Source organism: Labrus bergylta, chromosome 24 (genome assembly GCF_963930695.1).
Source record: "Labrus bergylta chromosome 24, fLabBer1.1, whole genome shotgun sequence".
NCBI lineage: Eukaryota > Metazoa > Chordata > Actinopteri > Labriformes > Labridae > Labrus > Labrus bergylta.
The window spans coordinates 8,127,268-8,141,446 of record NC_089218.1 but is presented as its reverse complement, the minus strand read 5'-3'; the positions used below and the strand labels follow the sequence as shown (position 1 = coordinate 8,141,446).

At 37.7% G+C, this 14,179-nt stretch overlaps 1 protein-coding gene and 5 long non-coding RNA genes across 7 annotated transcripts in view; 4 read left to right on the top strand and 2 right to left on the bottom strand.

The window, feature by feature from the left end:
- On the top strand, nucleotides 1–2,948 carry LOC110005592 (protein jagunal homolog 1-B). The gene is made up of 4 exons (XM_020660921.3): nucleotides 1–144; nucleotides 1,520–1,617; nucleotides 2,018–2,090; nucleotides 2,185–2,948. Exons 2-4 carry the CDS (start codon nucleotides 1,529–1,531, stop codon nucleotides 2,572–2,574), a joined length of 552 nt encoding a protein of 183 aa, XP_020516577.2. The 5' UTR covers nucleotides 1–144; nucleotides 1,520–1,528; the 3' UTR covers nucleotides 2,575–2,948.
- A 301-nt stretch (nucleotides 2,949–3,249) lies between these two features.
- On the top strand, nucleotides 3,250–5,430 carry LOC114917347 (uncharacterized). Its single transcript, XR_003806077.2, has 2 exons — nucleotides 3,250–3,578; nucleotides 4,634–5,430. It is a non-coding gene; the product is annotated as an uncharacterized lncRNA (long non-coding RNA).
- A 1,032-nt stretch (nucleotides 5,431–6,462) lies between these two features.
- On the bottom strand, nucleotides 6,463–8,357 carry LOC114920674 (uncharacterized). The gene is made up of 2 exons (XR_010665576.1): nucleotides 8,159–8,357; nucleotides 6,463–6,882 (listed from the first exon to the last, which is right to left on the bottom strand). It is a non-coding gene; the product is annotated as an uncharacterized lncRNA (long non-coding RNA).
- Nucleotides 8,358–8,377: 20 nt separating this feature from the next.
- Nucleotides 8,378–9,203, bottom strand: LOC136178181 (uncharacterized). The gene is made up of 3 exons (XR_010665574.1): nucleotides 8,949–9,203; nucleotides 8,827–8,870; nucleotides 8,378–8,592 (listed from the first exon to the last, which is right to left on the bottom strand). It is a non-coding gene; the product is annotated as an uncharacterized lncRNA (long non-coding RNA).
- A 268-nt stretch (nucleotides 9,204–9,471) lies between these two features.
- LOC114918440 (uncharacterized) lies at nucleotides 9,472–11,495 on the top strand. Its single transcript, XR_010665575.1, has 4 exons — nucleotides 9,472–9,638; nucleotides 9,719–9,828; nucleotides 9,947–10,022; nucleotides 10,840–11,495. It is a non-coding gene; the product is annotated as an uncharacterized lncRNA (long non-coding RNA).
- A 188-nt stretch (nucleotides 11,496–11,683) lies between these two features.
- Nucleotides 11,684–14,179, top strand: part of LOC110002313 (uncharacterized) — a 27,050-nt gene continuing 24,554 nt past the window's right edge. Inside the window, exons 1-5 of one of the 2 annotated variants that reach the window (XR_010665494.1) lie at nucleotides 11,684–11,796; nucleotides 11,913–12,133; nucleotides 12,214–12,254; nucleotides 12,782–12,861; nucleotides 13,146–13,662. This is a non-coding gene — a long non-coding RNA (uncharacterized lncRNA). Of the gene's footprint in view, nucleotides 11,797–11,912; nucleotides 12,134–12,213; nucleotides 12,255–12,781; nucleotides 12,862–13,145; nucleotides 13,663–14,179 lie in introns of those variants that run through there. The other variant, XR_010665493.1, reaches the window with a different exon arrangement.

Here is a 14,179-nt window from a genome sequence, read left to right as displayed (position 1 = left end):
AGAGTGTGCGATGTCATGCTTCCGGTTTGCTCCTCACTTCCCCCATATGGATCCAGACAGCTCGCAGTTAGCAGCACACCTCTCTGTGTAAACCAACATATTTATCGTCGGATACTTTATTTTATGAACGACCGCAAATAAACAGTAAGTGTTTTATTATTATTCTTCTGATTAGATGTTATTATTACCGAGTTACTGGAGAGTTTGTCAACTTAGCTACCAATTTAAGCGATAGCCACCTAGCCTAGACTCCCATTTGTATGACTGAGATGAGCTAACAGTGAGCTAGTTAGTTAGCTAGCTCAGCTCACAGACACACTCACACTAACTAAGCAGGCAAGAGTGAATGACAGCTGGACAGAGGTGCTAGTTTGATGTACCTTTACCTGACGAGTTGTTATTAATATATTCATGCTTGTTATAATATCAGTGTGTTTAATCTCAGAGGATTTTATTCTGCATTGACCTGAAGTGTCATACTTGATGCAGCTTTTCACCAAAGTAACCTTTAATAACATTTGTTTTCTACATCAGGTAAATCAAGTGAAGGATCTGCAGATAATCTCCAGATCTCAAAGCATAAACAAATAATGTCACATGTTGAGTATTTCTCGCTTTGTGCTTTTTGAGGCTGTTTATTTTGACTGTGTTTACAAAACATCACCCCCTCCACCTTTTAAATATCATGCCTGAGCTTTACTAGCACACGACCTGGTCTACACTGTCAGCTCTTGAAATGGTCAAATCAACCTGGTTCTCTGAAATATTTTATACTGTTTCATAATTTTAATATGTACAATGTTACAATTCACATAGCAGACGCTTTTATCCAAAGCGACGTACATCAATTCAATTTTCAATTCAGTTTTATTTGTATAGCGTCAACTAACAAGTGTTATCTCAAGACACTTTACAAAAAGCAGGTAAAAGACCTTACTCATTGTCTGTTAACATTACAAAAGAGCAGGTAAAAAGACCTTACTCATTGTTATGTTACAAAAAGCAGGTAAAAAGACCTTACTCATTGTTATGTTACAAAGACCCGGCCTATCCATCATGAGCACTTTAGCAAAGCAGCAAAAGTTACAGTGGTAAGAAAAAACTGCCTTATTAAAAGGCAGAAATCTTCGGCCGGATCCCCTGCTCATGACGAAACAGCCTTCACAGGACTAGACTGCACCGGGCTTGGAAAGGGATAGGGGGAGAGATGGGATAAGATGCAGGAAGAGGGATAGGGAGCAAGGGGGTGGGGAGAGGCAAACCGTCCATCAACAATCCGGTGGGGAGGGGGGGGTTGAGAGAGTCAGAGAGTAAGTACAACACTAATCCCTTCATACACCGTCACCGAAGCAGAGGGAGCAATGTAGGGTTAAGAGTTTTGCCCAAGGACACATCGGACATGTTGCTCAGCTGGGGATCAAACCCTCGACCTCCCGGTTGAGAGGTGACAACTCAACCAGCTGAGCCATAGCCGCCCTACTGTGTCACATTGTCTTAAATGTGTATGTTTTGTCTTTAGATATCCACCATGGCTTCTCGAGCAGGTCCGAGAGCAGCGGGCACAGATGGCAGTGACTTTCAGCATCGGGAGCGTGTGGCCTCACATTACCAGATGAGGTTGGTTCTTTAAACATGTTATTAGTATAACCGCTGGTAGGAAGATGTAATCACCAGAAAATTAATCCTGGGATCAAAAATCCCTCTCTGGGATTATGGCTTTAAAAAAAAGGATTTTTTACATTTAAAAATGAAATTTAAAATGATAACTATAAATCAGTTTGGTTTTTTTTTTAGAACAAGAATCACTTCACTTACTGTTATAACTCATGTTTTGTGAGTTGAATTTCATTTAAGTCTGTCAAATCAAATTAGGTTTTATATATATAAAAAAAAAAAAACATGTTAGAATTTGATGCAGAGGTTTTTTTTAATTAGTGTGTAATTTATAAACAATGCTTTGCCGAGCTGAGTTCACCCTGACTCTTCTGATTTTGTCTTCATGTGTCGTTTGGCACAGCGTGGCCTTGAAGTCTGAAATCCGTAAACTCAACATCGTCCATCTGTTGACCTGGGTGCTGATGGTAGCTCAGGTAACGACAAAGCTTTCTAAACATGCAAACATGCTTAGTACATTTTTTTTATTGGAAACATAATCGCTCATCTGGGTTGCCTCCTCTTTCTCAGGTGACAGTTAGCCAGCTGAGTCTGGTGTCCCATAAGGTTGTCGCCTCTCCGTACCAATGGGAGTACCCATACCTCCTGAGCATTATCCCCACAGTCTTCAGCTTCTTGGCGTTGCCTCGAAACAACATCAGTTATCTGGTGATCTCCATGATCAGTGCCGGGCTCTTCTGTGTGGCCCCGCTGATCTACGGCAGCATGGAGATGTTCCCAGTGGCTCAGCAGCTCTACCGACACGGCAAAGCCTACCGCTTTATATTCGGCTTCTCCGCCGTGACGGTCATGTACCTGGTGATCGTCATCGCCGTGCAGGTGCACGCCTGGCAGATCTACTACAGCAAGAAGCTCCTTGATCAGTGGTTCACCAGCACGCAGGACAAGAAGAAGAAATGAGGTCATCCCATCTGGAAAAAGAGGATTTTTTTGAAACAAGCTCTGAACTGGTATATTGAGCCAAATAAGACCAAAAGAGGAGTTTAGTTGTTTTGTTTATATTTATATTTGACAATGATGCTGTTAGAATATTAACTGTTCACAAATAATCTGTCCCTGGACTGTTTTTGGTGGTTTTCATAACTGTACTTTGAGTCTGCTGCCATTTCATCATTGTGTAAATCATACTGTAAATGTTCCCTGTCAGTCATTACCTGGATTCATCAGGTACTGACAGTGTAAAAAGGTGAACTGGAAGATGACTGAAATAACATCAATGTCAATGTTTTTGATTCCAAAAGTAAATTTGATTATTAAAAGCATAAAAATATCAATGTCTGTGTTTGCATTGTTTGTTTCCCTGTGAGATGAAAATGAAGGTTTCACTCGTTCTTTTACAGGTGAGTCTTGGTTTAAAATCTATACATGTTAATAGTTTAAATCATTCATATACTGCAGTATAATATTAGTGTTTTCTTTGGTATAAAAGCAGGAGTGTTTGGATAATTTCACTAATAGATCAATCATTTAAACAACAGTATCTATCCACAGATTATGAATCTAAAAGTGAATGTTTTATTTATTTTCGGTGTTTTACTTAATTTTGTGATTGTTATTGTGTCTCCTAATTCACAATGAGTTCTCTACGTCGATACGACCTTTACCTGGGAGTGACACGCCCACAACGTCACTTCCGCTGCTGCGCATCACGCTCAGGTGTGCACCGGACCACTCGAGCGGATGACGGCTGTCCGAGTTTGGATGAAAATGTTTGAAGACGAAGAAGACAACACGCGTTTGTATGCTAATGCTAATGCTAACTGAACCATAACAACATCGTGTGTCTGAGAGATTCAACCAAAAGTGAAGAGAAAGTTGTTGTTTGAAGTCAACATTCAGGGTTTTCTTCTTGTTTCTTTGTACAGGTGTGTGCAGGTGTTTCCTCGCTCTGCTGTAGCTCCGAGGTAAAATGATTTTCTAAACATTACTGTTCACAGAGCTCAGAGATTAAATGTTCATCTTGATAAAGTAATATGAATAAACTTCATTTATTTCATTTAAAAAGTAAAAGCTCTTCATCCAGCCTTCTGTGTTTAATTTACTCAAAGAAACAGCAGTCTGATTCATTTATTATTTAAGTGCAGTAACCAACAACTAACCACCAGAGGGCGCCCTCTCTATATAAAGTGATTTATAAACGATATAATGCATTTATTTTAAACCTTTAACTTTAATTAGAGTTTTTGTTCTTGTGACAGTTCATTTTGTAAGTCAATAAAGTAATTTGATATTTAAGATTACATCATTGTATGCTAAATTATTTATATTAAAGCTGAATTTTTACCTTTTAGTTAATTAAATTAGTTTTTAGTTTTTCTTAATGAAAATACCACAAAACCTTTTTATTGATTTAATTGAAATGATCAATTTGATTAAATCTTCTTATTTGATTAGGATTCAAATATTTTGATATAAGAGTACATCTTACAGCTCAATGAGAGTTCAGATTAAACACTTAAATTAAAATGAAACATTTACAAGTTAAAAAGGTTGTTTAAAAATTCTTCTTCCTTGCCTTGATTTTATTAACTTTCATATGCTCATAACTCTTCTTCACCTACCTTATGTGCTCCATTATATTAAGTTTATTGATAATATCACAGATCAATTACAACTCTGAATATATATTATATATGTAAATGTATAGAGCATTTTCTTTCCCCCCAAACCTCGATCAGGTTAAAGGTAAACTAACTTGTAGAACTTATAATATAAGATAAATCTGTTAAGATGTTTCTCAAGACCTTATACTTAATGTTTCTATATTATATTCTACATTTAAACTTTGAATTTAAGTTTGCTTCAGTCTCATCCGAAAGCCTTAAAGTGAAGTTAAACACAGATAATTTACAGTGAATGATGAAACTCAGGTTTATTCCAGTCATCACAATGTTGTATAATCAAACATTTTGAGTTTTATTAACTTGATGAACTAAAATGTGTTTTTCTTCTCCAACAGGAACTCTGTCGACGTCTTCCAGGAGGATTCCCCGTCGGTGGCCGTCTTCCTGCTCAGGTAGGAGATTCAAAGCTTTCTTAATGTTGTTTTATTATGTTCCAGGTTTTAGGTCTTCTAGATGTTTAGACTCAGGTATTTTGATCATTTGACTTCATCCTTTTTGATCAGCTAGAAGTCTATTTAGAGTTGAGGAACATCAGGTGTTTAATGTAAAACTACATTATTATTTTTTAATCTATTAGGTATCGTTAGTCGACAGCTACATAGCATTATGTTATGTTATGTTATGTTATGTTAAAGCTGATTTAAGGAGTTATGACCTCCTTTAGACATGGACATCCAGTGCTGGTATTACTTCCTGATCTAACGTTATCCTGAAGGTAGCATCAGTGTCCTGAATGTTAAAGTTAACTATTTTCCCTGAAAATGATTTGAATCACTTCTCCTTTGACGGGTTAAAGAGAGTTTAACTTTTAACAGGACACTGATGCTACCTAGATCAGGAAGTAATACCAGCGCTGTATGTCCATGTCTAAAGGAGGTCATAACTCCTTAAATCTGCTCAACATACAAAACTCATAACTCCACCTAAAACCTGGAACATAATAAAACAACATTAAGAAAGCTTTGAGCTCCTACCCAATGGGGGCTGGAGGATAGTGGGGGGGAAGGGGACTGGCTGGATGTAACCCCCTCACCTGTCACACCTTATTGTATTGTGCTGACATAACGTGTACAAAACACAGAGGTCATCATGTCTGTTCAATATTTTATTGTAATAAAACTACTGCTGTGTCCATTTTGGCACATTTCTTTAGAGTGCTACTCACACGTTTAGCTGTGTTGCACATTCCATGAATGCACAATGCTTACAAGTTATACCTCGTTGTAGGTTTATTCTGCTGTTTATTCTTGTCTGGACAAAATATATAGAAATATAAATCATTTGTTTAACATATATTAAAAAATAAATCTTAAGACTTGAACAAAACAACACACAGATCCAGCAGGAAACATCTGTCTGCATCTGTCTCTGTGGCTCAGGAGATAGATGGAGGACTTGGAGTCTGGAGGTCGTGGGTTCAAATCTGATCAGGACTCAGTGAATTTTAAAGGTGTCGGTCCTGAATGAAAGACTCAAGAGGAGAAACACAGTGAAGCACCTGCCAGTATAGATCCACAGGACACACACCATTATCTTAAAGGTATTGGTCCAAAGGAAAGACACATGATTGATTTCTGAGAAACATAGTCAAGCATCTGTCTCTGTGGCTCAACAGATAGAAGGAGGACTTGGAGTCTGGAGGCTGTGGGTTCAAGTCTTACCATGACTCAGTGACTTTTAAAGTCTAACATCTGAAATGATGAAGATAAATACGCCCGGAACACATCTCATAGTGTGAAGGTATTGGTAGCGTAGTGGATAAGATTGCGGTTTCCAAACTCCGTAGGTGGCGAGCATAGGTTCAAATCCCACTGTGTCTGCTGATGGAGGATTGGAATCTTATAAGGCAAATTTTAAAGTGAAAATCTGAAATGACGATGATAAATACGCCCGGAACAAATCTCAAAGTGTGAAGGGACCAGTGGCCAAGTGGAGTTGTCCTGGCATCTGCAATACATGCGCGCTGGTTCAAGTCCAGCTTCTATGGTATCGGTACCTGGAACTGCCAGTTCCCCCTGGTGTTTCATGAGTAACACAAGTACAGGGTTATGAAAATCAAATGTGTCTGAAGTTTTGTGAACATGTCAGACCCTTTATTTTTAAAAGTGTTGGATGACTTAATGAACTAAATATAGTGTACTAACCTAAATTCATCAATGGTCCATTGTTCCCACCATGACATAAGATTTTATTTATTATATATACACATGGTCAATCATATATCAGGATAATATGGTTCAAAGTTAAAAGGAGCTCAAGTAAAATATGGAGCATCAGTGAAGTCACTAGAGACACTGTTTACATGGATCATTCAGGGAACAGGAAGTTATAAAGGAAACAGGAAGTTCAGGGTTCTTTCTCTAATCTGCACGCAGCAACAGAAATGTAAGTTCCTGTACTGAAGTTAAGGTTTAGCATTAGCATGTAGCTTAGCATTAGCAACAACTTGTATTAGTTTATTGTTTGAATTTATACAGAACTTTGGTAATGACTAAACTTCTTGTGTCTTGTAGTTTTCACTCCTTCAATCTGGTGAAGAAATCAAAAGAGGAGATCATCTCTTTGCTCCCTTCAGGTGCAGCTCCTGCAATTCAAACACAAAGTTTACATTTAGTTTAGACCAACAAAGTTTACATTTAGTTTAGACCAACAAACACAAAGTTTACATTTAGTTTAGACTAACAAAGTTTACATTTAGTTTAGACCAACAAACACAAAGTTTACATTTAGTTTAGACCAACAAACACAAAGTTTACATTTAGTTTAGACCAACAAAGTTTACATTTAGTTTAGACCAACAAAGTTTACATTTAGTTTAGACCAACAAAGTTTACATTTAGTTTAGACCAACAAAGTTTACATTTAGTTTAGACTAACAAAGTTTACATTTAGTTTAGACCAACAAAGACAAAGTTTACATTTAGTTTAGACCAACAAAGTTTACATTTAGTTTAGACCAACAAAGTTTACATTTAGTTTAGACTAACAAAGACAAAGTTTACATTTAGTTTAGACCAACAAAGACAAAGTTTACATTTAGTTTAGACCAACAAAGTTTACATTTAGTTTAGACCAACAAAGTTTACATTTAGTTTAGACTAACAAACACAAACGTTACATTTTAGTTTAGACCAACAAAGTTTACATTTAGTTTAGACTAACAAACACAAACTTTACATTTTAGTTTAGACCAACAAAGTTTACATTTAGTTTGAACTAACAAAGACAAAGTTTACATTTAGTTTACACCAACAAAGTTTACATTTAGTTTACACCAACAAAGACAAAGTTTACATTTAGTTTAGACTAACAAAGATAAAGTTTACATTTAGTTTAGACTAACAGAGACAAAGAGGTTCCTCATGGAGGAGCACAGCATGACTCATGTGAGTAGAAATGAAAAGGTCTGGTTCATCTATCTGTAGAGAAGGTTAAAAATGTCTGACTTGAAATAAAAACTGTTTTTTTAAGTTGTTCAAGCTGTTTCAATCGTCTTCTTTGACATGTCATGACTCATCGTGTGTGTGTGTGTCGCTCTGACTCACCAAACTCACAATACTGAAGGCTGCAGAGAAGACAGATACGGCGGCTACATGCTAATGCTAAGCTACATGCTAATGCTAAGCCACGTGGTATGCTACATCAGATGCAATACGTCACAAATTATAACAAGGCTAATGTTAAGCTACATGCTAATGTTAAGCTACATGCTAATGCTAAGCTACATGCTAATGCTAAGCCACGTGGTATGATACATCAGATGCAATACGTCACAAATTATAACAAGGCTAATGTTAAGCTACATGCTAATGTTAAGCTACATGCTAATATTAAACTTTAACTTAAGTGCAGAAACTTACATTTCTGTTGCTGCACGCTGTGTGCAGATTAAAGAAAGAATCCTCAACTTCCTGTTTCCTTTATAACTTCCTGTTGATAAATCCAGAGCACTTCCTGTTAATAACCAGAGCACTTCCTGTTGATAAATCCAGAGCACTTCCTGTTAATAACCAGAGCACTTCCTGTTGATAAATCCAGAGCACTTCCTGTTGATAAATCCAGAGCTACAGATTCACAGATATAAGAAGACCGAGGAGTTCAGATGAAAAGAAACAAAGCTACCTGGACAGACAGGTGATCATTCAAATGATTTCGTCTGCTTGCGTTGGATGGATGTTTCTCGATCTTCTCCTGAGTCCATTTGAACTTTTGTGATCTGTTGCTTTGGTAACCTCAGCATCGTTAACAAAAACAGGCCAATCAGAGTCCACATTTTGAAGGTCTCGGTCTGGGACTAGAAGGAAAAAACATCAAATAACTTCAGTCCCCGGTTACGACCACAACCTTCCTGGTGTTACGGTCCAAGTGAGTAAAACGTCCCCTGCACACACACATATTTGTGACTCTGTGTGGTCTTAGTGTGCTCTTGACTACAACACTACCCTCAGCTGAGTTCAGACAAGGAGGACCAAAAGCTGTTGGGTTTTTAAATGACATGACACTTTAAATGGGGGGATGAAATACTCACACCGTGTCCTGGAGGCCCTTCAGATCCTCTGATCGTTCAGCAGTCTGGACACAAAATGTGGATGAATTGAGGACACACAGACTAATGAATAATGGAGATGTGATGTGTTAGCTGGTACATACATGAGCTTCTGTAGTGTTGCATCTTTCTCCAGCTGTCTGTCATGAGTCTGCTCCAGTAACAGGCCCTGGTTCAAACAAAAAGGAGGAAAATAAAATGTATAATGTGGCCAGAGTTAATGTTGATGTCTGCTTGATAAAATCTGGCACTTCTAATTGAAGTAGTTTATGATTGTAAATGAATGAGCTCGTCCATCATCCTCTGCTGGTCTTGGATCTGGTGTCTGAGGCGGCTGAGCTGCTTGTGGTGCCTCCAGAGTTTTGTGGATTTGTGTCCTCACCTTGATGTCCTCGTCTCCATCATGTCTCCTTGTCATTGGCCTGAATGTTTGTGTGGGCGTCGGCCTGCGTGCTCTCCAGCTGTTTGCTGCGGTTCACCAGAGACTTGACCTCAGACTTCATCTTGTTGATGTAGAGCCGAGCTACGGTGAACTCCTCCTCCACCGCTGAGCCGCTCCCCCTGTATGTTTCTGCAGAACTCAAGATGAACACTTTAAACATATCTGTACCGTCTTGTGCTCGTCTGCCAGCTGCAGGTCGGTCTGATCTCTCTCCTCCACCTCTTGGCTCTTCTGGTCGTAGTTGACGGCGAGCTCCTCCAGCGCCTGCAGCACCTCCTTCACCTCCTCCTTGGCCAGCTGGTTCTCCGTTTGCAGCCGGCACAGCTCCTCCTGGGAGGGACGTGGGGTCAGAGTGAGTTCATGCAAAAATGATCATCCTTATGAAATCCATGTTTAAATGAAAATACTTGATATTTCTTTTGTATTTCATAGGCTGAGAGACAAACCTCTTCTTGGTCCATCTTCTGCTCCTTGAGTTTGTCAGCCAGACTCTGTTGGTTGATCTCATCATCCTGTGAATTATTACAAGAAAAGGACATCAAGTAATAAGAATTGAGAAAATGAAAGTATTTGTATTTAGAATCTTTAAGCAGGTTGTCTTCAAACTGTGCTTCTAATGTTGTGTCTTGTCTTTGACTTTAGTCTATTCTTGTCATCCAGCTGTTTGTACAGGTTGCTCATCCTCGTATTTGATCCGCTCGTGGCAACAATATTATTTGACTTTTCTTTCACAAAGGTAAGAAGTATTTTCAGTTGAAAAAAACAGTTAGTTAATTTAAAATGAGTAATGTATCAGAATGGCCCATTTACTTTTCACATATTGTTCAATCCTAGCTGTAAATGAGCCATAGATGAAACTAAAAGTCTGTGATGGTCCTTTTTAACTTGTAAATGTTTCCTTTTAATTTATGTTTAATCTAAACTAGCTCAATGAGCTGTAAGAAAAAATAAATAAAAATAAAAATAAAAATAAATTCAAACAAATTGATCATTTCAATTAAATCAATAAAAAGGTTTGTGGTATTTTCATTAAGAAAACCAAAGGAAAATAAACTAATTAAATGAAAAGTTTGAAAAGTAAAGGTAAAAGGTAAAAATGCAGCTTTAACATAAATAATTTAGCAAACAATGATGTAAGACTCTAATTAAAAGTTAAAGGTTTAAAATAAATACATTATATCGTTTATAAATGACTTTATATAGAGAGGGCGCCCTCTGGTGGTTAGTTGTTGGTTACTGCACTTAAATAAGAAATGAATCAGACTGCTGTTTCTTTGAGTAAATCAAATACAGGCTGGATGAAAAGATTGTTGTCTTAGTTTACCCGTTATCTTTTTTGGTTGACTTGTTAGCTGTTGTTTTATTTACCTTTTAGCTGTTGTTTAGTTTTATTTACCTTTTAGCTGTTGTTTTATTTACCTTTTAGATGTTGTTTAGTTTTACTTACCTTTTAGCTGTTGTTTTATTTACCTTTTAGCTGTTGTTTTATTTACCTTTTAGCTATTGTTGTATTTACCTTTGAGCTGTTGTTTTAATTACCTTTTACCTTACAGCTGAACTGTACCTGTAGGTCTGTCTTGATGAGCGAGGCTCCTGCTTGGACCAGATAATGACAGATAGTTCTTTGAGACAGGGACGCAGCTCGGTGAAGGACCGTCTCCCCCCTGGTCAACAGAGAGAACAGACATCAACAGTGGCCCCCTGCTGCTTCTTTTGGTGTCTTGTGTTTATGATGGCACATATATCATCACATATAGACTGAACAGAGATCAGAGCACAGATACAGACACAGGCAGTTTGAAAGCATCATCATCTACACTCTGTTAACATTTAAATAAAGTGTTTAGCATTTTAAAAACCTCATGGTTTCAGTTCAATGTTAGATGTTTTCAAGCACAAATATAATCTGTACTTACTGCAGTTTTTCTGTAACCACTAAAAACTACTTAAAAGGCCGGGTTGGTGATTTTCTCCAGATCCACTTTTTAAGATTGTGGTTGAAATTGTCTTTTGGTCCTGACAATGCAGGCAATGAGCTGAGGTCTGCTTCTGGGGTGGGTGCAGACAGAGCACTGAGGGAATGCTACTTTTAGAAAATGATCAACCCTGCCTTTAACCCAGACAAGACTCTCTCTTACCTGCTTTTCGTGTCTTGAGATAACATTTGTATTGAGTTGGCGCTCTACAAAATAAAGATTGATTGAACTGACTTTTTGTTTTACAAGCCTGTCATTGAAAGTTTCCCATTTATTCAAACACTAGAATACAGAAAGAAAAAAAAACATCATATTCCTATTTTGAAACAAACTACATACATTCATTAATGGTTAAAAAAAACAACTACTAAGGATTCTTTAAATGAGCTACACATGGTGCAATGGCACCCCCTGTTGGCCTGTCAGAGACTGCTACAGGAAGTGACTCATCAAGCCCTGCCTATAAAGGAAGCAGGAAGTTAAGGGTTCCTTCTTTCATCTTCAAGGCTGCACACAGCAGGCAGCAACAGAAATGTAAGTTTCTTCACTGGACTGAAGTTAACAACTAAGCTTTCTTTTGTCGTGTATTAGTTTATTGTTTATTGTAGAACTTTGGTTATGACTAAACTAAATGTTCTTGTGTCTTGTAGTTTTCACTCCTTATTCAATCTGGTGAAGAAATGAAAAGAGGAGTTTGTCTGACTGTCAACCTACGAGCACCAAACACGTGGAGGACTGTACACACACCTGTGGAGGATGTAGAAGACCATCTCTTTGCTTCCTGCACTGGCAGCGTGATGACGTAACCTGCAGCCGGACGAGTCGAGTGACGTCAGGTCGGCTCCCTCCAGGTGCGGCTCCCTCCCTCCAGGTGGGGCTCCCTCCAGGTGGGGCTCCCTCCAGGTGGGGCTCCCTCCAGGTGGGGCTCCCTCCAGGTGGGGCTCCCTCCAGGTGCGGCTCCCTGCAGCTGATGATTCAATTCAAAGACACATGTGAGTATGTAGAAATGAGGTACAAAGGTCTGTAGTGAGAGATGAAACTGTCACTCACCTTCTTTAAGTCCTTGTTCTTCACACACTCAACCAGCAGCTCTAGAGAGAGAGGATGTTAAAAACCACAGATAATTAAAGTTATTATCAGTGTTCTGTATGATGAGCTTCAAGGTCTTGGTCCTCAAAAGGATTTGATTGACTTCTCCTTTTGGGTGACAGATTTATCGGCTAACAATAAACATGTAAACTACTTTAACTAAATAAAACACAGCTGGCAGATAACCAACGACATTAAGGACTAATGCACTACAGCTGAACCTGATCACAGATGTAACACCTCTCTCTCTCTCTCTCTCTCTCTCTCTCTATCTCCCAAAAGAACAGGCCCAATGTGACATGATGAACAAACTTAATGTTAACGTTCATGAATCAGTCCATTTTTATTCACTTGTCTCCAAACACTTTACAATAACTAACATTGTTAAGTTTAAACTAATTGTGATGTGTTTTTTTGTTGTAACTTTTAGGGGCAGCCTGACCAAAACAAGACAGAGCTGTTAACATGTCGGCTACACCACGCTGCCTCACCTGCTTCCTTCAACATTTGGTGAGTATTTTTCTTGGCTCTTGTGTTTATTTTAACTGTTTCAGTCACATATAGTCGTATTCTTGATTTTATTCGTAGGGCAAAATGTAAATGATGCTACAAACGTTTAAATTTTAATCTTAACACTCTTTGTTGTAGATGTAGAGATTCTTTTGACTTAATTAAATGATTAAAAATGAGTAATGTATCAGAATGGCTCATTTTACAATCCTAGCTGTAAATTACCCATAGATGCAACCTGAAATGAACTTCAAACCCTGATGTATTTGTTTCTTATATTCCAGGTGTTTCCTCGCTCTGAACTGTGAAGAGTAGAATCTGTGCTGCAGCTGGAAGGATTTTCTTCAGATTAAAGTTTACTTGTTAGCTGTTTTAGTTTTCTTTCAGTCATAGTTTGTTTTTATCTTTCAGCTATAGATTTAGTTTAAAGTCTGTTTTCTTTAATTTTCATTTGCAGTTTTCTCTTCAAACACTGATAACACAATTTAATAATTCTTAATTTGTTTCATGTTTGTGTTGTCAGCATCTTTAATTCCTAATAGATGTTTTGTTGTAGTTGTTTCCTTCTTTGTCACACAGCTGTGACTTTTGTTTTCATGTGAAGTTTGGATTTATTTTTGATAAATTTCCATTAGGAAACATGCTTACTGGGTAGATAACTACAGACCAGTTTCCTCTGAACAATGAAACCTGTAAGCTACTATAAATAAAACACACCTGGCAGATAACCAGAACATAATTACAGAAGTCACTGATGCAGAGTGGGCAGTAGTTTTATTACAATAAAATATTGAACAGCCATGACCTGTTTTTTGTACATGTTACATAAGCACAATACAATAAGGCGTCACAGGCGTCCCCATTGGGTAGGAGCTCAAAGCTTTCTTAATGTTGTTTTGTGTTCCAGGTTTAGGTCTTATAAACCAGGTTAATAAATGTTTAGACTCAAGTTATTTTAATCATTACATCCTTGTTATAGTGGAGGAACATCAGGTGATTAATGAAATAAGGATTATAAAAATGTAGTATTTCATTAAACACCTGATGATCCTCCACTCCAAAAAGGATGAAATGATTAAAATAACTTAGTCTAAACATCTATAAGACCTAAAACCTGGAACATAATAAAACAACATTAAGAAAGCTTTGAGTCTCCTACCTGAGCAGGAAGACGGCCACCGACGGGGGATCCTCCTGGAAGACGTCGACAGAGTTCCTGTTGGAGAAGAAAAACACATTTTAGTTCAAGTTAATAAAACTCAAAATGTTTGTAATTATAAAACATTATGATGACTGGAATAAACCTGAGTTTAATCAT